Source organism: Amphibalanus amphitrite, unplaced genomic scaffold (assembly GCF_019059575.1).
Source record: "Amphibalanus amphitrite isolate SeventyFive unplaced genomic scaffold, NRLGWU_Aamphi_draft 000100F_arrow, whole genome shotgun sequence".
Taxonomy (NCBI): Eukaryota; Metazoa; Arthropoda; class Thecostraca; order Balanomorpha; family Balanidae; genus Amphibalanus; species Amphibalanus amphitrite.
In genome coordinates, this window is record NW_024881595.1 from 214,220 (window position 1) to 240,705 (window position 26,486).

The 26,486-nt window shown below is 50.9% G+C and overlaps 1 protein-coding gene across 1 annotated transcript in view; it reads right to left on the reverse strand.

Moving 5' to 3' along the window:
- Positions 1 to 26,486, reverse strand: part of LOC122380516 (integrin alpha-PS2-like) — a 54,297-nt gene that overhangs the window by 15,628 nt on the left and 12,183 nt on the right. The window contains exons 2-7 of the mRNA XM_043363715.1: positions 22,354 to 22,496; positions 16,573 to 16,676; positions 10,872 to 10,992; positions 10,397 to 10,458; positions 6,952 to 7,000; positions 248 to 423 (exon numbers count right to left, since the gene is read on the reverse strand). Coding sequence (XP_043219650.1) covers positions 248 to 423; positions 6,952 to 7,000; positions 10,397 to 10,458; positions 10,872 to 10,992; positions 16,573 to 16,676; positions 22,354 to 22,496 — 655 coding nt within the window. The remainder of the gene's footprint in view (positions 1 to 247; positions 424 to 6,951; positions 7,001 to 10,396; positions 10,459 to 10,871; positions 10,993 to 16,572; positions 16,677 to 22,353; positions 22,497 to 26,486) is intronic.

The following is a 26,486-nucleotide window of genomic DNA, read 5'->3' on the forward strand; positions in this document are numbered from 1 at the left end:
CAATGGTCAATGGACTGGGGGTCGCGAGAATGAGGATTGTCAGCTAACAGCTTCAGAATCTCGGTGTAAAAAAAGCTATCGTTGGGAACATGGACCAGTTGGGGCACTGGTGAGCATCCAGTTTATTAATTCGGTAAAAGTCTCGCAACCATCTATTTTTAGTGATCCTTCGTGCTCAAAATAAACAAACCATGCATTAAACAAACTTTAATCTCTGACCAATCATTGGATCTCTCTGCGAACTGACCTTTCCGGTGAGGTTTGCGCCGCGCGGCATGCCGGTGACCACGTCCTGCTGATCGTCCCCGTTGAACTCCCCGACGGCCACCGAGTAGCCCAGGTAGCTGTCATCCTGCGAGGTGGGGCCCTCGCCAGTCCCGGAGAGATCCGGACGCGAGTACAGGTGCTGGCTGAACAGCTGACCTGGGGTCAGGGAGCGGAGGTCAGAGTGGGACAGAGATAGACTGCGAGAGGGCGCTGATGAGGTGAGTTTGGCCGATAGGCCCGTTGTTTTTATGTTTGGCCTGTTGTTTAGACGGGCGAGCAGCGATACAGTTCATGTTAGCATGTGGCCTTTGCCAAAGTTCAGAGAGGCTGTCACTCAGGTCTGATCGGTGGCCAGATAGGTAGTCCCGGGTCAGGTCATGGGGTTCAAAGGGAACGAAATGCATCTAGAAGCTGGTCGTTAGGTCATTCCGCGGGTAATCAGGGCCTTTGGAGCAATGCATGGGCGAACAGTTCTGAAAGTCAGATGACCGCGATGCATATGGCAACAAAGAACAGCAGTGACCTCGCTGGGTTACCGAGGTCAAAGCGGAGAGTACCTGGTCTTATATCGCTCCATAAAAGTCGCAGGCAAACAGCTGTCCGTTCAGGTTACCCAGATAGATGTAGGAGTGGTGTGATTGACAGGGCCCAGTGCACTCCTTATCAACAGTCTGTACCAGATCATCCATAAACATTGGTCAAACGTGTTATTGCCGAAGTACTCGTAAATCGCCTTGTAAACATATGTAACCGGAAGTTCACGGTCCAAATCACAAAGTGAATGGAAATTTGTTGCTATGTGGCTTCTACTACCTATGCTTATAAACGAGCATAAATACGCGAATTTTCACGGAGACTTTTCAGCAACATGTTGCTGAAAAGTCTCCGTGAATAATACACCTCTATAAACGCATTACTAAATAAGAAGTCCACAACAAAATAAAAGTGAATAGCATGCGAGTATTTGCGGCAAGAATTGCATTCGTGGAAATGTATACGAAACATAACTTTTGAAAAATTAAACAATCTTCTCCTTCCGTAAGCTTAAAAGCTCTACTCGTGCTTCGCTCTAAAACATTGCCAAGGGAGGTGAATAGATGCATTTCTAAGTACGCTTCTCTGCAATGTGCATTGTGCCTGGTGCATATCATATCGCCGAATGGTTTCGTGAAGTGGAAGCGCAAGTACCGAGCAAATAATTATGTTGGTGTGATGCAGCAGAGCAACATGCCTGAATTATTAGATAAGTGAATATACTGAGTAACAAAAGAAGCTATCGAACTACGTGTAAATGTCTTCGATTATTCAAGTAAATAGATCATGAATAATTTCCTCCTATCTGGTGTTGTGTTGTTCTGTTGTTCGCCAGTCTCATTCCGCTGTGTGATTGTGTATCGGCAGTCGTCAAGGTGCAGAGTGCTTGGCCACCCCACCCAGGCCCAGGGCGGACCGGCAGCCGTTTTCACGAGCCCAACACCAATCGCCAATCAAATCACGCCATCTGTCTCTCATATCAGGCATTTGGACGGCGAACAGGCTCCTGAAAACGGCTACCAGATGCGCTACCCACCGGGCCTGGTCGGGGATTCGGAAGATTAGCCGTTGATTAGTGGTGCTGCCAGAGGCGCGAAGGCCGCCGTGTTATGAATGACGACAGATGAGGAGCATAGCTGTCGAAAATGCGGCTCTGTAACGTGCCGAAGTTTACCTATCCTCGACGATTTAAAGTACTGTGGTGGCGGCAGGGGCCGCGCCGCCTGAATAGGTAGATTGTAGAGCTGACCTGCCGGGAGAGGGACGTACAGAAGCGGATACACAGGGCAACACAGTGGCGACAGGAGACTGGGAAAGCCAAGGCATGTTAGACCTGTCCACCTCTCACACACAACGCACACACAAACAGAGATACCGCGCGGGGGAGAGGGTGGTCAGATCGAGACAGGGTGGTTAGCAATTCAGCAGCGCGGAGCGGCGCGCTTTGTGGCGTAGGCGGAACACACGACTGGTGAGCACACTGTTAGGCTGCTGGAGAGCACAGACGTTGAGCACCCGGTTACGTTGCGAGAACACAAAACGTGACTCTCCTTGGGCCGCTTACGATGTTTGAGCTCTGCGCGTGAAGAAGGCAGGAGCTGAGAGCTTGGTGAGACAGTGTGATATACTTACTTGTTCTCCTCGGTAAGCGGCACACTCGGCGGTCGTCATTAATGGCTCAGTATGATTTATAACCCTGTTATAACTGCAATGCAACGTTTACAAGCACAGTCCGTGTGTCGTAGGAGAACAGGGAATAAATGCAAAAGCTGAACAAAGTGGGCGTATCGTCATTTGGTGACTTTACCTAACCGTTGCATCTTGGAGAAATTTGGAATAACGTAAAGAATATCTTGCAAGGATTATCTTAATGCAGGCATTGTATGTAGTGTGCCCTGTTATAGCATCGCACATTGTGTAAATTGCTTCAGATAAATCATGTACCGCGTTGGTCGCTCGGAAAGTATCGTTTACTGCCCAGTCCTGCAGTGACAAAACTCTATCAAAGCCAGTGACGTAATGTATGTGGATGTGATCACTCACTTGTTGACGTTGCAGAGACTGCCGTACATTTATCAACCCTGACTCCACTCAGACAATGCTATGACGCATGGCTCGGGCATGGGATACCGTGCGAGGTCATACTCGAAGCTGTTATGCAGGATGTGCTCATGTAGCGCCACAACACCACCTGGGGGCCACGACTGCCTGACCGAATACCGAGCAGTGAGTCAGACATGGAGCCTGACCTGACAAACAACAGCCGCGTGGTCCGTGCGTCGTGCATGATACCAACTCGTGATATCTACGACTCAGAATGAAGAATGCAGAATGAAACGTACGAGTATCAGTCATCAGACGCTTCCTTGTCATGGCGCCTCATCTCGCCAGCTTTTTTGGTCAGCAGTTTTGTGATAAAGTCACGCCACGTGGCACGGAAGGTGCTGACACCTCGGCTGAAGAAGAAGCCACTGCTGACCGAGATCTGGGCACGATGCGTGACTCGGCTCCGCGTCTGTCTGGGCCGGCAGTGGCTCACAAAACAGAGCCTCCACCGTCTCAGACGTCACGGGTCGGCGTCGGCATGAAATAGCGCCGGCTCTCGGCTCCAATCAAAACAGCCGGCAAAAAGACTGGCGGCGGTGGCTGGCACCTAATCAATCGAAGGAAAGGTGGAGATGGGTGCATGCCGATGGGGCTACACTTGGTCCAGAGAGGAGGGTTGTTCTCGGGTCAGGTCAGGTCACTGAGAGGTGAGCCGTGTTGGGTCGGATAGCGGCAGGGTGCTTCCTAACATGTAACGGTTGTGACATGTCTCTCCGAGCATAGACAAATGGAAAAAGGGTTTTAACGGCGTAATAAAATGTGTTTTCCTTCTCGCGCCAGCTGAGCTGGATCTAAGTTATGACTATCGCCGGGTGATTAAAAACGCTGGGCACGATGCGACAGGAACAGGTGCCAGCAAAACATGGGGCTGCGTTGTTGCAGGTGGCACTAACGAAAGCTGTGAGCGAGCTACAACCCCTGACGAGCAATAATCCGCAACTGCGCCTCACCGCGCTGCGCCTTGGAGCGGTATGTGAGCGGGGACTGGGCTGGAAATGGAGATGCGCGAAATTTTAGGCGTAAGGCAGTCTTAAAAAAGTTCTTGATCTGTCTCCTTAGTTGTCGGAAGCGGGGCAATCCAGTTGACAGATACATTTCGAAATGATATTTGTGAGAGGGGCAATTTACCTTAGAAAAGAAGCTTTGGAGTTGGAAAGGAAGGTATGTAACACATGTTTCATTTCGGTGATTGCTAATTATTACATGAATTAATGAAAGTAGTTGCCTCATAAGTCCTGTAAAACTCCTAAAAATTGCTAGATGCACATACATTGAACAATTCTATACAAACTGTTCTATGGGTTTATTACCAGAAAGAAATACCTACATAATTAAGCTTTTTTATGTCCACGAAAGTTCATTCAAATTGATAAATATAATGAATTTGCTTTAGCTGATGCTGCCGTCGGTGAGCCACATTTCTTACAAAGCATGTACTGGGTTGAATGATGAGAAGTTTGCGTCAATAACTTTGATGACTCACTCAGTCAATAGTCGGGAATATATCGTTGATGCAAATCACGTCATTCAAGTGCAGTATTTCATCCTGATGACATTACCTCTAGTTCTCCATCAGCACTAAATAGGTATTACTCGCTTATTGGTTATGGCTATTTTAAATTAGCTTCGCAAGCGATAACAGATTTTGGTCGTTATCATCTAATCGGTTGCTTCTTCTGTATCCTTTTAATCTGTATCTTTTTTAATCTATTAATCATTTAAATAGAGCTTTGTCAGGTAGCCATCATTTAGCACATCTCGAATAATATATTGTTTAAATGTGCAATATTATTCATTCAACATTCATTCTAGCAGCTGACGAGTATTCTATCGTACTGCCCTGCTGCGTTACGTCAGAGCACAATCCGGCGGCTGGCCGACAAACCCTGCGCAGCTGTACACAGTCGGCGGCAAAAAGTGCGGCCATCCCGGCGCACGCTGTCGTCGCCGTCAGCGCGCTGTCGGGACGCTCTCAGAACAGGCGGTGTGCGCTGGCGCCAGGACGCGCGCCGAGTGTTGTTGTTGACAGGCTCAGATTCTGGGGCCGAGGGTCGGTAACTGTCGCCCACATGCAGTGACCTGGGTCAAGGCAGACATTGTTTGTGGACGACGGAAGTTGGAAAACGAGGCATCTATCACACTGTATCATGCCCAGTAAAGAATTCACCTACATCTTTCTAAGAGTGTAAATAAGATGCAAAAGGCAAATTCGTATTTCGTAAGGGCTTAGCAGCGGAACAATGCGTTTTTTTTTAGATATACGAGTACTTTTGACGTTCGACCGGTTGCCACTGGTTGACCAACCGCATCGAAGGGTTAACATTTGGCCATTTGAATTCAATAAAAAGCTGGTTTGCTTGGCAAAAACTATGGCCTCCCGAAAGGTACGTATTTTCTGTCAGACGATAAATTTCACTCGTCTTGATGGTATTGGGCCAACATTTGACAAATGATGTTCTGGTCGAGACACCGAAATACCATTAAACGTTATGAAATGAGATGGATCGCGGATGACTATCTCGAGTGACTTGTTTTAGAGTGGTTATAAGACTTGACAACATCCTCAGCAGCCAACATCAGGCAGCCATTTTCTCAGTTGCATGCATTGTGCCTGCTGTTTTGAATGTATTGTTTGTGCAACAATTGAGCTGACCGTTTGATATGGATAGCTCGTGTGTCATTTGGCCAGAGTATTGGGCTGAATGCTAAACCCATTGTCTTCGGCCCGATCAAAAGGGAGAATCGACAGCGCTCTTAGTGGGTTGTCGAACCAGTGACATGAAACAACACTCGATGGGTGACAGAGACACTGTAGTTTTAACCTTTAGCCCATCCCCAATGTCAGTTTCTGCGAAACATGCGTTAGGGCTCATGTTTCCCGGTTCCGCGATGTTTTGTCTTTATGTCCACGCAGCGGTGCTCTGGCGTCGCCAGCGGCGGCCGTTTGGCAGATTGTGTGGAACATTTCCTGTGCATCCATTCGTTAAGCCGTGCACTGCTGAGGAGCAGTGGCCACGTGGTCGGCCCATCACCACCTCCGTCGCCCCTTCCTCTCCGTCCCGGCACTGCTGGCGGCCGCCCAACAGGCCCGCCGGCCGGCTGTTTCAGTTCGCGCGGCGCGGGCCAGCTGGGTTTCCTCCGCCCCACACCGGCCGGCCGGCCGCTGCCAGCCGTCGTCGCCGACACGTGCAGTCTCAAATTGGAGGCGGCGGCCGAGCGGCAGCGCGAGCACACGGGGACAAATAGATGAGATCAACTGGGCCGGCGGCGGTACGCAATCCCTGCCGCGCCGACCTGAGTTATGCCGCCGAGTTTGGCCGCGTCATCAGCCTAATGAAGTTGGCAGAATAACAACTCACTCTGATCGTGGTGACGGGCTTTATATTGGCATAATGGCCCGGACGGGCGGGACGTGACGCCGTATGGACCACGGACTCGACGGAGCGGAACGGGGTGCTGAGTGCGCGCCGGCACGACAGGAGGTGGTCGGTGCTATGGGCGCTGCAACTGTCACCGAAGGTTCTGCAACTGTCGTCTATGCCCGTGAGAGCTAGTCGCCAAGAGGTGAAAGAGGCACCGGCTGGATGATGACATTACTATGCAAAGCCTACAGAAGGAATAGTGTGATAATGCTGAATTACACACACGTCTGTTTGATTTTATCTCCGAGCTGGCACTTTGTTTATTAAAGATACTTAGAACGCCATGGGGTGTCCGTCAAAGTCCAGCTGTCGGATGACCGCACAGTTTTCCAGCAGACTTATTACGACCTATGGCTTCATAGCGTGGTGAAAGATAAATAAATACCTCGCCTCCCTAGCTGTTAAAAGTTGAACCAGCAAAAGCGCTTTCCTGTCGCTTCGTATGCCGTATTACTGGGATTTCTCAGTGTTTCCACGGCTGCCTGTGGGGTTTGCGTTAACTTTTGAAGTTATGGGTGTCACATAACCAAAGCATGTGCATTTGTGGTGCCCTAAACCCGTAACCACCTCCCCCGCTCCATTTCCGCTCTCCCCGGAGCAGCTGGCGTCGACTGCGACTCACCTTGCCAGTACCAGCTGCCGACGGCGCCGACGAACAGACGATCCCCGTCCTGCCGACGAAAAACACTCCGATCAGAACAGGCGCGTCGCCGGCGACGCCGTGGCACACGACGACAACGACGGTCCCTCGTCCCCCGCGGCCGGCGGCACAGCTTTCAGACTGGCGGCAAAAAGTCTCTCCCTGATCGACGGCGCGTGCTAGCCGTCCTCCTCCAAAAACCGGCACCTGGCCAGCAGCGCTGCAGTGTGACGCGCTCCCACGCCGGTCTGGTTTGTCGCTGATAGCAGAGACAAAGCTGCAGGGTGTGAGGTCGAGGTGCACAGAGGTGGGTGAAGGGAAGGGCGAGGGAGGGAGAGGTGAAGTCTTTGTTGGTGCGATAGGCGGCCCCAGGTGTGCCTGAGATGATTCGGAGGGAAGTCAGTTCGATGTGCGTCACTCAGCTCTGTCAGGGTTTCGCCCCAGTTAGTGGCCTGTCGTGTCAGAAGTCGGTTCGGTGTCGGTGGCCGCGGTCTGTTCCGCCCGCCCGCCACCGACAGACGGGTGGGCAGTGGTTGGCCAGACTCGGCTGGAAGTGACAGCCGCCTGACAGCCCACCAGATCACAGAACTATCGGGCCTCGCGATTACAAACTGCCCCTGGAATGCGGAAGTGGGCTGAATCTATCTCGGTTAAAGTTCCCTAAAATTGAATATTACTTGGAAATAGAGTGCAATTCGTTGCATGCAATACAAATAATGCTTGGTATCTGCTCCTGAAATTGTTGATATGAACTGCAAAACAGGAATATATTGAAAAGTCGTAAAGTCGTAGAAATATTAACGTAATTATGTAACGTAAATGCGAACCGTCCATAAGTTGCAAGCTTTGCTGAATGACTGTCTGTCTGAATGCCTGTCCGTAGCTCAGTTGGTAGAGCACCGGACTCCCGGTAGTGAGAGCCCGGGTTCGTGTCGCTCCGGCGCTCGATATTTGAGACTCCTGACGGGGATGGTCTGCGGTTGGTGGGAGCAGCCGCAGCCAGTTGAAGTCTGTTGAGTGGGACAGGCCGTGCCGGGCTTTGAAGGGCACGTTAAAGTTTGGCATCTAATTTCTCCCGTTACCCGGAATTGCGCGATCGGACGCTAGGGGTCGGAGTCTACGCAACAAGCTCTGCTTAGCGTGGGCCCCGGCTCTGTCAATCCGTCCATTCAAACATTCGAGCTAAATTTATTTAAAAAATGACAAATTCTCATTGGATGTAATTCCGGGTTGCTCTGAAGCAAATAGCGTAAAACGGTCGTTTGCACGTGCCGTTTCCAATCGCCGGAAACCGACTCCAGCTGTTCTGGCAGTGGGGCGTGCAGGACACATAACTCGTCCCGAGTCCCGACTTGGCCGTCTCTCTCTGCACCCGCTAGCCTAATGTTCCCCCGGCGCTGACACTTGATGACGAAATGTACCGAGTGTTGAGAGCTCGCATCTGGCCCCCGAGCCCACCAAATGCTCGCTGGATAGTGATATTCATTGAGGGATCGGGTAGGACAATCTTTTTAATACGTTGTCCTTCACATAAACGTGCCTTATGCTTCTCTATAAGCACGCCACAAAAACCATCCACCGTTAACCCCCATTGACTGGATGAGTCTCGCTCGCAATCACTACACAAAGGCCGTCTGATCACCGCTCGGAGCTCAAGGGCTCGAACCCCAGACTCCGCTCTTCCCTCCCTTTCTCAGCTGGTCTCCAGTGGACCAGATGAAGCGGTCGGTCGGCTGGATGGCGTTCGGGAAGGGGTCGACGCTGTCCGGCGGGGTCCCGTGGTGCCCGCCGGCCCGCTGGTCTCCAGGGTACCGCACGTGCCGTCGCTGATAAATGGTCCTGTCGGCTAGTTGTGCGTGCGGATGGCTGGCCGGCCGACCGACCGCGCGACGGCCCGCAGTGGGGTCCTGTCCGCCCCTGCCCACCCCCGCCGTGGAAACATAAACACGACCGACCCTCGGCCCAGAGAGGCGGCTTGTCTTAGCACTGCAATCGACATACTGTAACCTATTTTACTTGTCAAAGATAATTGATCGATCTTTTAAGATTAAATGAGCTGCTGGAACATGTGAAATCACTTGAGATTTACAGCGATTGGCCTCCAATTTACTCCAATTTAGTGAAGAGTATTTGCAGATGCGTCCCACTTCTCTACTATTTCTTACGGCTTGTTGCGCGGTCCTCTGTCCTGATTCTCGCCTCCATTTTACATGACATCCGGAAAGCTCTTCACAACCCGTATGAATACAACTGAAAAAACGTCCTTGAATGGGGTGCTTCACGGGTATCGTGCCTGCTACTTGAACTGCAATATGGATTCAAATAACTTTAACACAAATCCCGTCCTGCAATTTGAATCTGCATCGGATCGGTCTAGCCGCAGATGCCGTATGTTGTTCGCACAAACACGCTGTTTCGCAAATCGTCCCCGGCATTCGCGCTGTGCCGAATGTCGTATCATTCACAGCTGACCGCAGAAATCAACCCATTAGTTGTGCGTAACGGACATGTTGTGCGTCCCCAAGGTGCACCGCAGTAGTCGGCTCAAATATTGATGCAGCTCACTGGTTAAGACATAATCTCCGATAAATTTGTTTGGGGATAGGCTACTGCAGCAGCTGCGGTTATTGGATGAAATATGAAGCTCTCGGTGCCAATAAAGTGCGAAAAATTAGCTCAACGATATTGCTCGAAGATAAAATGCCGACATTCATTGAATTGTGAATGCAATCGCTGTTAGGCACATTTTATCGGATTGTCGTAAATCACGAGTAGGTATAAAGCTGGCATTACTCCATATGTTATTTATGCCCTGGTATACAACATTTATGTTTTAACATTTGTTCGTGTGCTAACAACTGGTGTTTGTACACCACTGGCACCGTGGCGAAAACAACAATTTCTTTATTTTCCATCTGAAAGCATTGCTAAAACAATCCGAACCACACTACCCGTATCGCGTTTCTACTGGATGACTCACGGTGCTATCATCCATTCATCTCGCGGCTGTCATCTGGCCGCCGCCGCGTTACCATGCACAGGCCGTCATCACCGCGGTCAGAGGGCCCGCCGCACGCCACGTGGCTTTTTACGAGCGGTCCGCCCCGTTTTTACTCGGTGACGAGCCGCGCGGTGTGCGTAGAATCCGCAGCCGGGGTAGGGACGGGTCGGACTACAGCGGCCGGAGCCGGGGCTGGGCCAGAGCCGGAGCAGGGACGGGTCGGACTACCGCGGCCGGAGCCGGACCGGAGCCAGGGCCGGAGCTGGAGCCGGAGCCAAGCCCGGAGCAGGAGTTTATCGACTGGGATGGAGCTAGAAGCACGAAGACGACCCTCCGCGAGTGGACAGGATCGCAGACAGGTCACGCAGGAGGTCGGGTGGAGGGGAACGGAGATATGACCGGCGGACACCGTCCCGGTGCGCTTACCTTGCTGATAGCGGTGCCATAGCCCGACTGACACGATCCCTGGCGATGGTAGCCCCAGTCCGCTGCCGACAGAAACGAGACACTTGTAATGAAGGAAGCGGACATTGGGAGTGCATGAAAGTCCATATCAGTTATTTACGGACGATATATTTGATATGTACCGTTTACAAAGGTGTGGACTTCCATCGAAGAAGCCTTACGAATGGTAAGTTTCCTCATGGCTTACATGAATCATGCATTTGATCATCAACAAATGTCGCATATACGCAAACCGCCGTCGTTTTTATCTGTCTGACGTTTATCTTCCCATCGTGAGTTTTAACGCAAACATTTGACCATTAGTCAACTTCGTCTTCCTGCGCTTCATTTTAATGTGCCCTTTGAATTATTGGTACGACTTCTCACTGAGTGACATTATGCAGGGCGTATTACCGTGTTTACTACCATATATCCGTGTCGTTGCGTCTACAATTACCTGTACGACAAGGCGCGTACTCTTGGATGTCGGTGAAGCCGTTCTTGGCGACGTAGCAGGTTCCTACGGGTTCTCGGCGCCGCTGGTTACTCGAGAACCACACGTAGCGTGGGGCGCAAGCCTGCACAGAAAGAGCGAACCCGGTTACACTTGTGAAACGTACTCTGTTGAGTGTTGCACATTGCACGCGCATGCACACGATTGTGTAACATTGAAACATGTGTTTGAAACATAATAATGACATGCAATGGTCGGAATGAGTGCACAAGAAAGTAAGCATGGACTTTTTTAAAGCTACGCTAATCCATATGAACAATAACATGTCAACTATATGTAGACGTGGGGCTATTGTCATCGCTCCCCCGGAGGTAAAATGAGCATTTAATACAAACTGACCGCGCATTAATGACATCTAAATTAAGCACCACATAAAAATAAAACCGTTCATTACTATGCTCAAACCCGTGTACAATGCCGCGTTCACAGGAAAAGATGCGCATCATGATAAACGATATAGGTTACAGAGTCAGACGGGCAAAAACTAGAGTTCATCGGCCTGCGATTCGCCAGCTAAGCGTACAGCTGCGAGAAGCGATACTGTCGGCGAGATGGCGGAGCAGCAGCACTACCCGGCAGCAGCAGCCGGTGGTGCAGTATCAGAGGAGGCTGCCAACCATAACCGTCCGGCGTATGACGGCGTCTGAGACGTACCACGCGCGGTGGCCGGGGTGGCGATGGACACCCACCGGCTCTCACTACCGCCCTACCGACCGAACGACCGAGCGACGGAGCGACGGAACGACGGAACGACGCATAGACGGACAGACAGGTCTGGAGAGGCGAACAGACGTACTTATTGATGGTCGAACAGATGGGAGCAAGCACGAGTACACGAACGTGCAAAAATGCCGATACAAACGGAGCGAGTCGATCCCTGTGGCTTATCGATAGATCTGTTTTGGATTTTGGTCGGGCGAGTGAGGACCAGTCAGCTGCCAGGAAACGTAGATCAGGCAAAGGAGACTCTCTCGGATGGTCCTCAAACAGTCAGCCTGACCAGTATAGCCCATTGAGCTCTGCACCTGACTGCCTGACCAGGGCTGCACACTGCATGCAGCCAGCCCAACACAATGGGTTGTTCGAGAGCAGAGGACGACGCGCCTGCAGCCACCCGTGTCGGTGACAGAAGGGAGGACCCCCTCACTGGACAGCGGACACGATGGAGGACACCCAACATGACAGGGGACAGAGGACAGCGAGCGGACACCTGTTTGCGGGAAGGCTACATGGCCACCTGCAGCTGTGTACGCTACCCTGACTTTATCAGAATGAAAGTTTTCATTGGTAGTGATACCTAGAATAGATCAGTTCGGGGTGATCAACTGATCAGTCCTACCAAACGCTAAAAGAATGAGATTCATACAGTCAGATTATACTAGCGTATGACCCTTATAACCCGCTGCCTTTCTGTAAGTAAGAAAATAGTGACACACCTCCCAGACTTGCACTTCTAGTCTATCCCCTCCCATCGTCACGCAGCTGATCATCTGACTGCCCCGCGGCGCGTCTGCTGCAGGACCAGACTTCCGCGTTAGTTCAAAACTTCCGGTGACATAAAAAACATCATTAGCTGTGGTAGGTTTAACACTGCACACCAATTAGAGCATTCCAAACGCCGACCGGGCCAGTTTCGTGTTGCGATAATTGAGTTGTGAGGACGTAGCGTTGAGATACTAATCTTGGAACCACTCGACTGCTGACGAGAAGATAAACCTCAGTTTTCCATTTTCCTGGCACGCACCGGACGGCGGACAGTGAGCTCATGAATATATTAGGAAGTAAGGTGCTTAAAGAACGTTGGCTCGGAATGTTTACTGAAACATTTGACAAATTGTATCAGACGAGAAAACGCAGAAGCTCACGTGAGATATGGGACACGGCTTGGTTCGCATGTCATTATGGAAAATAAGCAGAACTGTAATCACTTGTAGGAATATTGGCACATACCTACTTTGGAGCATGAAAACTTAACCAAAAAGCATACCATTATAAGATTATCTTACGATGATACCTACGTGTTGATGAGGGTCTAGCAAAGTACAGCTACATCCATTGCCCCCCCACATCAATCCCAAACATATCTCTCCCCTCCCTCTCCTCCTTTCTCCACTGGAGGAGCTGCTGGCCGTGCAGCAGGTCTAGTTTACGATGTAGTAACACGTCATCCCTCCTCCCAGCTCCGTATGACCGGTGCCAGCGTCAATGTTCCCAACTTCCGATCGCCGACACTATTTCCAGCCGCCCTCTAACGAAAAATCAACGATCTCGACATGAGGATCAGACGGTACCCAGCTGGGCTTCCGGTCCTCACAGGCCATCAAAGGCCTGATAGCTGGGCTGATTTATACGAACGGCCTGCACTCAGACAGAATTTACGGCCTCCATACCTCAATAATCTCTTGGCCCGGAAATGCGTCACCAAATTTTAGGAGCTGACGCCGTCTTTCCGTAACATAATCGTGATAAAATCGGCATATGACACTTCAGCGTAAACATAATGTTCATTTACATTCAAATAATTTCCTGTTGAGATTTGTGTGATACCATATGTCGTTGAAAAAACGGATTTGACGCCTTTTTCAACAGCCTGAAATAGCCTGACGATGAATGATAAGGCATTGACCAGACATTAAACAAAGGGGTGATCGCTGTGGCAGCACAAGACCTTCCCAAACAAACCCGCAATCAATCCTCTCACAACAAAAGCAATATGCCACAACAGGTCGGATCAGCGCTTTGAACAGCGCTCCAACACGGCCCTCTCCATCTTCAGGCAATGTTCGCTGACAGCAGGGCGGTCACTCGAGACGCGTGAGACCCTCCCCGACCGGCCTGTACATAAGTGAACACTTCACGCTGTTCGTCTTGTTCGGCGCGCGTGCCCCGGCGCCCGACTCGCAATCATAGCCCATTCGTCTCTGCCCGATCGTTATTCCGAGCCAATCTATGCTCCTACAAGCATTAAACATGAATATATTTGCATGGCGATTGTGCGCACCGGACGGCCGGCCGTCACGCAGATCACAGATGAGCGGGATGGAGGGAGAGGAGAGTCCCGAGAGCTTTTTGAACCACGGCTCTATCGCCGTGCGCTGTTTGTTCTTCACTTTAGGGCTTCCCGGAGGCAATCAATAATGCTGAGATGTATTGGAATATGCAGTGAGCAAGCCTTGCTGTCAAAGCTCAACAATGGCTATAAAGAAGGTGGTTGTTAACCTGCATGACGTTCTAAAATTGCTCATCAATTCGGGGCTTAAGTTGTCAAGAGAAGTGTTTCGTCTGAAGCGTGCAATGAAAATATACAAATAGCTGTGACTGCAGTAAAATCGATGCGATTATTTGCGTTTGTTTCTAATGGGCTGCTGGTCGAAATGACAGGTGGCATGCATTTGCAGCGGCTTCTGCTTTTTGCAGGTGATAGATTGGCACATGAAACGTGAACACCCTCCTATGAATGCTTATCTGGGATTTACATACATGTGTTCGAACCGCCCTCCGCCAGTCATATCGCGTTGACTTGGGCACACACGTTCGACATCACAGCTCGTGCAGTCGTAATAAGCACCGAGTGCCGTATGACCGACCTGCGTTCGCTGAGGTCGCACGCCCGCCTCGCCCCGGTGGGAACGGGACCCCTGGCAGCCGCTATGCCGGCGCATGGTTCGCGTCTCGCGCATAATCGGCCGACGGATCGGCATGGCCCCGGCATCGCCGACGACGCCTCGGCCGGGCGCGAGTGAGACACTCGTCGGCTCTTCGTCGGAGGGCGACGAGCGATGTAAGTGGAATGTCCGGCCGGCCCTGCGTGGATCGGATTCTGATACATGGTGTGCGCTTTCAGGAGAAGTCAGAGCACAGGATGTGGGCTGTTCGGAGTAAACCACGCTCGTGCGCCGTATTGTGCGCATCGCTGTGTTACCATGAAGGCATTCGTGGCGCGGCGGTGACGGAGGACGCCCGGCCGGACGAACGAACGGTGCGTGTCGGCTCGGTCATTCCTGACGTGTTTGCTGGTGATTTACCGACCGGGTCGGCGCCGCTGCGCCGCTTTCGTCACCGACGCGCTCCAACTGCCGCGCTAACGACTCGTCTCGTTCTCCGCCCAACGACGGGTCGTTTTACGTTCGAAGATGACTCTCTGAGGTCATCGACTGGTCACTCTCACTGTTGTAGCTGTCATCGTTGCATTTGACTGGCACACGCACTGCAGCCGCGTTGCAGAAGGCAGCCGGGTCCTGGAAACTTTCATCCATTTTTATTTGACATCGATTCTCGGCGGAACACGGCAGTATTTTAGTGACCTGCAGGCGGAGACGGCTCCTGGCTGCGCCTGTGGCCAGCATCTGTCGTGTCCTGTCCATCCAAACTCGCGCCGCCTGTCAATCTATCGGTGTCGAACGCTCTCTCCCGCGCGCTCGACGACCGCTTGGTATTCTGGCTCTGTGTGGCTCTCCGCGGGACCTCTTCACAAAACCTGCCGCTGCGACCGGTCACAGCGTCCGATCGGCACGGTCCTGACCTCAGAGTGACCCCTGGAGACCTCAGTGGGACGTCACTGTGACTGTGCGGCACTCCCTGCTGACCCCAACAATGACCACTTTAAAAGGGGAAGCACCCTGATGCAAAAAGCAGCAGTTGCGACTGTTTTTGCGTTGCTTCCGTTTTGGGCGTCAGCAGTGGGCTGAATGGGACATTCCCCGCTACGAGGGGCCATCGCGACCCGCTGGGTGCGATCATGGGCCGTTCAGCTGCCGCAGTACGCGCAGCTCTTCAGCCTGCAGCAGTGCGCCTGGTGGGTGTCTCCGACAAAAACACCTGGCCCGGCGCCCCTGCATGCTCCACCGCCGCAGCCGTCTCGCCCCCATCACACGCCTTCCGCCGCCCCGACTGGCTTATATAAACACGCGGAGCAGCACGAGCCGCCTGTCGACGCGCCGTTGAGCACAGAGGAGCATGGGGCTGAGGTCTCCCGCGCCAACCGGATCACTGGGTCACTGCCTCTCTGCCGCGCTGCTTCATCACACCGATCTACGCACCGGCCTCCCGCGTGTTGGCCTCTGTCGTCCTTCCGCCGGTTCTTCACATCCTTCCGCCAACTCTCCGCTGTCTTTCCTTGTTCCTCTGTCTTTCTTCTGTTTCGCTAATGCGGACTACGCAGTCCCTCCATCATCCTTCCACAGTCTCTCCGTCATCTCTCTGCCTTCCCTCCGCCGCCCCTCTCCGACGTTTCTCTGCCGTTCGGATACCGTTTCTTCTCCGCTCAGATGCCATTCGGATGCCACGACCCGTCTCTGTCCTCCGTCTTCTGACTACTGATGACGATCACAGAACGCGGTACGGCACCAACTTCGGCATGGGGATCGAGATAGACATCGATCACGTCCTGCGACAGCCGACAGTGGTCTGACCCGGTGTGACCCGGCGTGACCCCAACAAGCTGTCCCGGACCGCGGTCGCTCCGGGAGCATGGTATGGCTGTGACGGACTCTGCATACTTACATCTCGGCGGCTCTCCATAGGGGTCACGATCGACATCCCGGTCACGTGATCTATACGGTATCTCCACAAGCCATCACTACCACTCAGACATCTCCCATTCCCTGTTGATTGGCCCGCGGATCACCAACAGCTCTCCACTTACCACTACTACTCCTGTGTTGTCTCGGCCAGGGGTCGAGGTCACCGTAGCTCCGAACCATTGCTCGGACTTCTCGTCAATCGCGCGGCCAGCGGCCACGTTGTTACCTGAAAAGAACGGTATTATCAGAAATGCAGACGGATAACAGCAGCTGCAACGATGTGACAAATTGTAGTGGACAACGCATACACGCTAAGTATTGGAAGAATTTAGCCTACAGGTTGCGGGCATTGAGCTGTTATCTGTTTCCGTGTATGCTGAATGTCGCTTTCTGGGACGAAGATGAAGTTAGTTGTTTTTCATTTTCTCTGGCTCTCATTCACCTACATCATTTTACGTGAGATGCCGCGAGCAACACTTCAACACTAGCGCTGATTAATTACCCAGCGCCATTCTATCAGTTGAGGCGCTGTTAAAACGTCTGAAGAACCTACCTGAGCCTGTCTAGCAATCGATCCACCGCTGAAAACGAGCCTTTAAGATCGGTTCGGGCGATACCTTTGGCCGCGCGCTATCGGCCAGGCCGGCCATCGGCATTTGCATACCGGTGCCCTCTGTCACATTACTAGCGGTCACGCTCGTCGATTAGATACAACCCTCACGTTCACATCGGCATAACAGAGACCGGTGTGGAGTCAATGGTCCATGGCAGCCAGCATTAGCCCCAGAGGGAGTCGAGCTAGAAACGAATCCTGTTGCCCGAACACATTCGAAGACTAATGGTTTGGTATAATCTATTAGCTGTATAGTGCCGATTTCCATAGAGGTACCCGATGTGACTTGCAGTTTGGCTCGGGTTAGGCGTTTCGTCTTTCGGTTGGCGTCATTTGCATGGTACTGGCATTCTGCTGTGGTGCATACGTTCTGTGTGCAATCGGACAGTCAATCACTATCAGCGTCTGTTCCTGCGGCCTCTGGTCGCAGACAATCGTCAATGTGGGTAGAAATGTGACTGCAGCCGCAGAGGCGGTGGTTTGGCAGGACCTGCAGTGCCTTAAAGGGACGGATGGACAAAAGGGAAGCTGGTTGCGCTGCTGGTGTCTGATGGTTTTATGGCGACAGCGACCCGCTCCGCGGGATGCCAGGGACAAGTCTGACTCACCTCCTCTTCTTCGTCGTTTGACGGTTTAGAGCAAACTGCAAAAGTCACTTTATCACTATAGTGATGTAGTGACTTGTGTGACGTGAGCAGGCTCAGACAATGTTCCCTGCCAGTGTCACCAATCTCCTCTTCTCACAAGTAGCTGGATCAATGTTATTGACCGTCCAAAACTACTTCGTGAGCCCTATAGCTCTTTGGTGGCCCGCTCCGTCTGACGGAGTTAATGTATACGCAGGCGTCGTATATGCTTGCCCAACGTAGTGAATCTGACCACCCCTCCAGTGCGGTGTGGCTATCCTTGCGCCTTCTGCGGTGTGGCCTCCCCTTTCACCCATTCTGGGGTGGTATGACCCTGACGCTCACTCTCTGCAGAAAATAAATGTCACTGTGTCACCGTGTCCTCTATGTGCAGAGGTGTATCGGTAGGTACGGCGCCCGCGTCTTCTCCTTGAGCGGCGGCGGAGGTCTCCATACAAGTTATTTGCGTGGCATGACATCCTGAGCATGTCAGAAGCATATGCGACCAGATAAAACGCGTGTCTACAATACGACACCAGAAAAGACGAAATAAAATTGAAATGCAATTCACTCTCAAAACATCATCTGCATTCGATTTGTTGATTCAATCTATTACCTACATCAGACGACACGAGCCAATAGCTTCCCTTGTGATCCCGAGGGGCCTGTCAATGAGCCTAATTGTCACGCGGCACTTGGGCCGTCTGGCGTTCTCTAAATATTCCTCCATCGGCGGGCCTATTCACTATCCAGACAGATGGTGGACGTCACTTGAAAGGCATCTCCTCTCTGCCCGCTCCGATACGGCGGATAAAGCACAGAGGCAGCAGACGCTCCTCCGTACCGCCACGTCAGATCAACAGATCACGCTGCCAGTCGTACTCGACTGGTGGCCGGTGCGCGGACTGGGAAACCCTGCTGAAGCGAGGTGGGTACGAGCCGAGGACCCCGGGTGGGAGGCCGCCTCGTCTAATCCCGGCATGTAGCGACATTTGATCCACGCGAGCGGACGGTTCGTGGGGCCGGAACACGGTCCCTAACCCCGGTGGCCCTCATGAATATGCATTCCGGGTCGGGTCTCGCCCGGAACAAGGTGTTATTGATGGCCGGACCCGTGCCCACCCCCGTAATCAGACCGTTATTGAATGTCGCCCGTCGGCTGACCCGACCTCCCTCTGTCTGATATACGGGATCCTGAAAGCTGAACTCTCGTGGGAATTTGTTGTTTGCTGCCGATAACCGGCGTGCGATGCCGGAATCACAAGCTTCCTCTGCCTTTTGTTTAGGTGAACGTCTTCTGACGGTTTTTACTACGGCCCAGCTGGGGTTCCTCTGCTTGCTGGCTTTCCGGATTATGTTCCACAACAGTTTATCTTCGATGCATCGGGTAAGGTTAAGGAGACGCTGACCCGACAGAACAAAAACCGTCGCCATTTATACTCAACCGTAATGCAGATTCGGAAATTGGAGCTACGCTATGGAGAACAAGACATATAATGCATGGTTAACGAACATTGCGGTCTAGGGCCGCTACGTTCAGCAGTCTTCGTCCATTTAAGATGGTATATATCACTTGCAGATTTATCAATCAACATTTCGTTTAGTACTGCGCTGATGTAGGTGCACAACTATAACTAGTGTTGTAAAGTAAAACTTGACACATGGTTTTAAATGAACCTTGGTGCCTGGGCACATGATTGGTCTTCTGACCTTTAACCTTGTCCAAAGATATTGGATCTTCATTATTCTCCCATTTAATCGTCAAGCGAGATAGGAGAAAGTAGTTGATGTGATATTGGCTATTAGACAGCCCAATATTACAAGCAATAAAACCGTATCATGGACCTATTTATGCTCTGATTCGAGTCCTACCGTCAAAACACCTACCTTACTACATATATCGCCTGGCTCTGAATGCTCTTTTTACCTGTTCACACCGCGCCTTCGACATGTAGTCATATGACGCACGCGTCTTTTTATCCCGAGCATCTACAGCATTTTAGGCGCAATTTCAAAAAGTTAAAGACCAAATTCAAAACGTTCACGTGCATTTTGAATGTAAACTTTTTGAATTTGGTCTTTAAATTTTTGAAATTGCGCCTAAAAAGGTGTAGAAACGCGCTCCACTTGAGAAGCCGAGCAGTTCTGTTTTGTGTCGTCGATCCACGTTCGCGTGCCGTAATTTTCAGCCGTCTTATCATCGTTACTTGGAGATAAACGTTACACGGTGATGACCAATACGGAGGGCGGCACGTCCGAGCCGGTAATTACAGCTCGAGAGGCCCGCGAGCGCCTCACCGGGCATGATATACGACGAGCGTGGCTCGGTTATGAATTTCACCTGCTCGCCGGCTGCGTTCGGAGCGCCGTAACGAATTAACACATCAAAGGCGATGGCGCAAGTGGCTGTGACCTACAGCTACCTGGTCGGCGCCGCAGAGCGCGGGACGGTAAGCGATCCGATCGGTGCGTGTGCGGCTGTGGGAGATATTTACGGCGGTGGGCTCGGACACATCTCGATGTGCAGCCGTCACACGGAGATAGACGCGGAGTCTGATACGTCGACTATAAATATTTATCAGGTGGGTCGGAGCCAAAGACAGACGGCGCGGCTAAAGACCGTGTGTGGCCTCCTGTGACTGCCGCGGAGAGGTGGCAGGACGAATGTCTTCACAGACGGTATCATCTGACGCAGACGGTATCGGCGACTGCCGCCTGCGCAACACGGACAGGGCGGTATCAGACTGATCGGAGCACGAGTGGCGGTCACAAGATGTAAAGGTTGCATACGGCACGCGCAGTTCATTTACCGGACACTTTCGAATTTCAATGGGAGGTAAAATTTATAAAGTTTGTAACCGACAGGCTGTCGTCAGGTTCAAGGGGACATATTTGGCGGGGGCTTTGCGGTCAGCTCTTGTCTCGCCCACGCCAAGGTTATTCGAGATGCGTATCTCTCTCCAAGAACTGCATCAGAAGCGTGCGTATCGGCCGATATAAATACTAATCGAACCAGGAGCGGTTCCAGTGAATGTACCCAGACGAACGGTCTTCTGTCGATTGTCCGCCCACCGGGGATCAGCGGCGCAGATTATACAGCGAGCGGTCCTGTTACCGCCACCGTGCTGTGCGTGCGGTGGCCCCCTTCTCCAGCACCCACCTGACCCACTCGCACCTCTCGCACCTCCGCCCGCCCCTCGCCCTTGGCTCTGTGCCCCTCGCTCTCCCACTCGCCAGGCCTCGCCTTGGCGAACCGGCAGGTCTCCGCCGAGTCCCTGCTGACCCACATGTGTCCAGTGGAGAGTGAGAGGACCGCTGGCGGCCTGGCCTAGCCGTGCAGATCCCCTGATACCTGGTACCGATTCCTGTCAGCCGTCGCTCGACCGCCGTTTGGCGCAGTCTGCAGTCCGCGCGGGTAGGGCTTACCTCGGCCCAACGGTGAACGTGCACGGTAATACCAATCACTGCATACTGACGACAGTCGCGCACAGAGGCACGGAATACGAATGTGAGCCACGGTCGATCGCCGGAGAGCGAAACGAAATGGCAACTAGACGGAGAGCTTTGTAGATATCGACGTGGGCTTTGATGAGCCGCGACGATTGAAAACGTCTCTCGAGTCTCTCGATTCCTAGAAATGAAAAGGTATTTCACATCCAGATTTTCGCTACTGAATGCTGACATGCTACGATCGTGTATGGATATACATATATCCGGGTATGACCCGGAAAAGAAGAATTGTATCGCTGCGCAGCCCATTTTCTCACTCAGGCTGTCATGTCTCAGATCTTTATGTCACCCGCGATCTGGTCCGTCCACCCCAGTCGTGCGCCGGTGCCGTGTCCCTCGTGACCGGCGGGACGGCGGCACGCCTTGTTCCTCCGCGGTCACAGACGTCGTCCTTCGTCTGCACTGTCTCACCACTCTCGTGCAAGGCCGGCAATTCGTGAGGTGGTCCATGTTAGAGCGCTGGGGCTGACCAAGCCGTTCACCACCAGGTCGTTTGTGAGATTTAAGAACTCAGCGGGCATGTGTCCCAGGCAGTAGACTCTGGTAATTTGTTCTTCAATAATTTGTTCTCTAAGCGCATTACTACGCATTACTACGCATTACTATTATTACTACGCATTACTACTACGCATTACCCTACATCGAAAATCGTATTTGTTAGGAATCGTTAACGTTTGTTCGAAGCACGACTGAGTAGTAGGTTGAGGAGTGATGGTCCTCTTGGTCCTATATACAAGAGTCAACAAGAGCCTAACATTTACTTGACCGTCTGCTGCAATTGACTCATAGCACGTGAAGCGTCAGCGAAATTCATAGTCCTTCACAGATGGCAGGGGTGTCGTTTGTACAGAGGTCGCTGATGGGCACGGGTCAATGCCGCAGTCGTGGGCGGAGCCTAATGTCATATGACGTAGAAAGCCTCTATCCAGGATGGAAAAACAGTTAACATTACGAGTCAATGACAAGTGCCTGAAATATTGAAATGGCGATAAAATATCTAAATTATAAAAGTTTCGGCCTGTCTTGAAACGGCCATGTCCTGAGCTTGGTTGAAATTCCTCCACGCATTAAAAAATAATCGCGAAAAATTAGGGTCTCAAGGGGTCTGGCGTTAACAGTAGTTAATCCTCACAGCCCACTGGCCGCATGCTTACCGTTGATGTCGAACGGAATCTGCAGGCAGTTGGTGTAGGACGACAGGGCCCGTCCGAAAATTTCGGCCTCACACCGGTACACGGCCCCGCCCCGCACGACACCGGGCTGCTCCGTCTGAGCGCGCGGCGCGCCCACCAGCACCCTGCAGGAGAAACCAACAACGGTCACGCATGTTACGGCTGAAGAATCGAGAGCCGTTACAGTGTGTTATAGCATTTAATCACTCAACTTGAATATAGTCATTCTATGGAGGAAGCATGTCCATTAAGTCTATTTAGTCCATTACATGTCAATTGAGGAAACAAAGTATAAATGGTCACATCCCCCTCTAGTCTCTCCGATTCTGCGTATATAACTTCTGGGCTCTCCCTTCACCGTCCTGACCCCAGAGCCTTTCCAAGTATACTAGCGGTTAGGTCAATGCCACGCCATGTGTTCCATGCAAACGAGGCCGTTCAATACACACGGTCAGTACAGTTCACTCTCGCCGGGCAAACTCGGGCGAGTTGGCAAACTACGGAGCGGTCAGAGGCAAATAGTCACAGGAAATGTCACAGCGTGCCTGGCCAGGGCTCGAAGGTCAACGCTGGGTCAGCGTCGGGTCAACGCTGGGTCAGGGTCGGGTCAGCGTCCGCGTCTGATCATGCCGCTGACGTCAGAGCGAACAGTAAAATCCGCAGACTCGGCGTTCTGAGGGGTGATGTAAACAGTTCACAGACGATGGGACAACATACTTTGCTGGCTTTACGAGGGTAGGAAGGGAAGTCGTAGAACTCAGTTATATGGTCATTGTTACGCAGAATGTCCATGAATCGCGATGGGGTGGCGAAAGTTGTAATCCGTATTATATCAGCACAAGGAAAATGTTTGACACAAGCTAAAAGCTTGCATGGCTAAAACGGTTTCATTGTTATCATGATCGCACTTACTTTGTCGATCAGGTGTGGTAAGGAAATCGCACCGTCGACATCATTGTCATGAGTAGGTTGCCCATTGATACGCCGTCGGCCATCTTTGGCGGTACGTTTCAACATCTTTGTAACCCCGTATCAGCTCACTATCGATCAAGAAAGCCGATTTGTCCCTTGAACCACTACGCTGGTCATAAGACCGCTAGTGTCAGCCCAGGAACTGTCCAGATTTCACGTCACCTGACCGGTGGCGTCAGCCCGGAAGCAGTGAACCCGCCATCACGTGATCTCTGGATCAGCGGCACGGATGACGGAGCGGTATGACCGTTACACCAGCGAGAGATGCCACGGCGGCGGTCCGCGGACCCTGCTGGCTCAGAGCAGGAGAGCACCATATGCACCCCGCGGGACGCCTCAGATCGGTCACGGAAAGGCACGCACGCGAGAAAAATCCGTGCTCGTTAGGGTCCGCGGCGTGTGCGGTGTGTTACCGTACTGGGGCGAGCCAAATCGGGAATGGCGAGTCAGAGGCGGTCAGGACGGAGTCTTTTGGGAGAGTCCGTAATGGTGATGATCCGAATCTTTTTGGTTTCGGGTGACAGGAGATATTTCTAAAACCTCAAATCATGGGACGATGATATGATTTTGAACAGCTGATGAGCTAGCCATGGAGTCGATCAGCTGTTTCTCTGAATCTGTACCATCAATTCATTGAAGATGTATGGATTTGCTGCATTTTGCAGCAGCTTGTGACTGTTTCCGGTGGTGTATATGTGATGCAAGGGTTCATTGAAGAGCTGAGGGCTTCGCCTTGTAACGGAACTGTTATAGATCCTCCAGAGGTTACTTGACCAGCCCACTGTGGTCTGATTCATGGAAACATCAATTGATATTGAATTGGCCAAGGCAGTGCACAACAAAGATCGCTCACCATTTGCGGCAATTTCATATGGAATGTCAGGGATTTGAAGGGGTATTTTACTACATAGCCGCACTTCCGGTAAGTTGAAATTTTTGACATTTTTGCGGTTTGGTGAATAACTTTTTGGTGAATAACTAACTATAATACTGGTGAATAACTGGTGAATAACTTTTGAACGAGCGAGCTCAATGTGTTCAAATAGACCAAACAAGATCTAAAACAGTATCAATAGATATGGGAGTCCCGCAAGGATCTATCCTGGGACCGCTCCTGTTTATTTTATATATAAACGATTTTCCGAACATTAGCAAGGATTTTACTGCATATTTGTATGCAGATGATACAGCAGTCTTCATGGAGTGTGAAAATGAAGCAGATTTACAAAGTTCCATCGATGCCATTATGCCCAAGATATCCGAATGGTTTTCTGCAAACCAGCTATCAGTTAACACAGATAAAACCTTGTACCAAATATATTCAAACAAGAAAAACAGACAGGATGTAATGCTGAAACTAGGAGGTGTCGAAATTCAAAGGACTGGAACTGTTAAATACCTTGGAATGTTTATTGATGAAGATATGAAGTGGAACACACACATTAACAAGCTATGTACCGTGCTGTGTAGAAATGTTGGTATGATTACCAAAGTAAAATATTTTCTAAGCAGTGACCATTTGTTACTGCTTTACAATGCTTTGTTCTTATCGTATGTCAATTACTGTTGCTTTATTTATAGTAATACATACTCATCAAGCTTGTCAAAAATTGAAAAACTCCAAAAACGTGTTATTAGAGTTATAGATGGTCAGCCGAAGATGGCACATGCTGATCCAATTTTCAAAAAACTTAAGCTTCTCAAGATAAAAGACATTGGAAATCAGCAAATGCTGCTCATCTTGCATAGAAAAATATGCAATAATCTACCAGATGGAATAGATCGGATGTTCAGATTTCATCCCATCGGCAGAAGCAATCGCTCTGCCAGACATTTTGAAGAAATATTTACTTACAAAAAGTATAAAACGCAAACAATAGCATGGACTGGACCTAGAGTTTGGAATGAAATTATAACCCCCCTGTTTCCTCAAATTCAACATGTACCTCCTTCCAAACATACATTGAAAAGAATTGTAAAAGAGCGTTTAATTAATAAATACTGAGTATTGATAAACGCATTACTCACAGGCGATGTTTTTGACTTCTCATCCTATACCTACGCTACCATGCCCATGGTAATGAATATGTATATTTGCCTAGATACGTATACAAGTGTCTATAATGTATGTAGTATGTATATGTATAATTGCATGTGCATGTATTTGTACGTAAGTGTGAATGTTTATGATCTTAGGTGCGTACCTACATTGATTAGGTACGCCCCGTGCAGTGTACATTGTGACAATTGACAAGTGTGACAGAAGTACACACAAGTGTGTAATGAGTAAGTGTATGACATTCTGTTCATGCCTACTCTTGTGCACAATGGCATTTAATTATGTTGAACTAAGTACACACAAGTGTGTAAGAGAATGAGAATGGACCTTGTTGCACACCTACACTGTTGGGTGTGCATCATGGCATTTTATCATGTTTGAATTGAGTACACACAAGTGTGTAAAAATATGTGCCTAAACTAGGGCGCATACCTACATTGGCTGGGTTGCATGATATCATTTATTTGTGTAAATGAGTGTGTAAGTGTGATGTGTGCATGATACTGTAATATGCCACCCCATCTGTTTGGCGGCCTGGGACCTTGGAGTGCCCGGCAACAAGCCTCGCTTCGTTGGGTGCTCTGGGAGCCCGGGCTACCTTGCTGCTGACATGCGCTGAATTTGACCAGAGTTTGATGATGACTTGGCTATGACTGTGGATCCCCCTCTAACTAACCTGCCCCAGTGGACTTTGACACTTTCCCCGGCGTGTGTGGGTGTTGTGAGTGTGATGGATGTGTGAGTGTGCTGATTAATTGGGGGCTTTCAGTAGTGGGCAGTCACCACTGATTGCAGTGTTGACTACTTTGCTTCTTTTTTGTTCCCCTAATTCGTATGGCTTTCTCCCTTCTGCTTTTTTATGTTACATTTCATTTCCTAGCAGGGAGTGCCGTGACTTGCAATTTTAAGTTATTGTGGTGTTAACGTAAGGTTCTGTGTGTCGCTGGGATAGAGGGAGGGGGCACTCCTGGTCACCTGATAATGGGTGGCGGCATAGAAAAAAAAAAAAAAAACTTCAGTCACTAGACCGCATTCTGACCGTGACATATCCGTGTGCGTTTCTAATCGCCGCATTGTTTGCCCA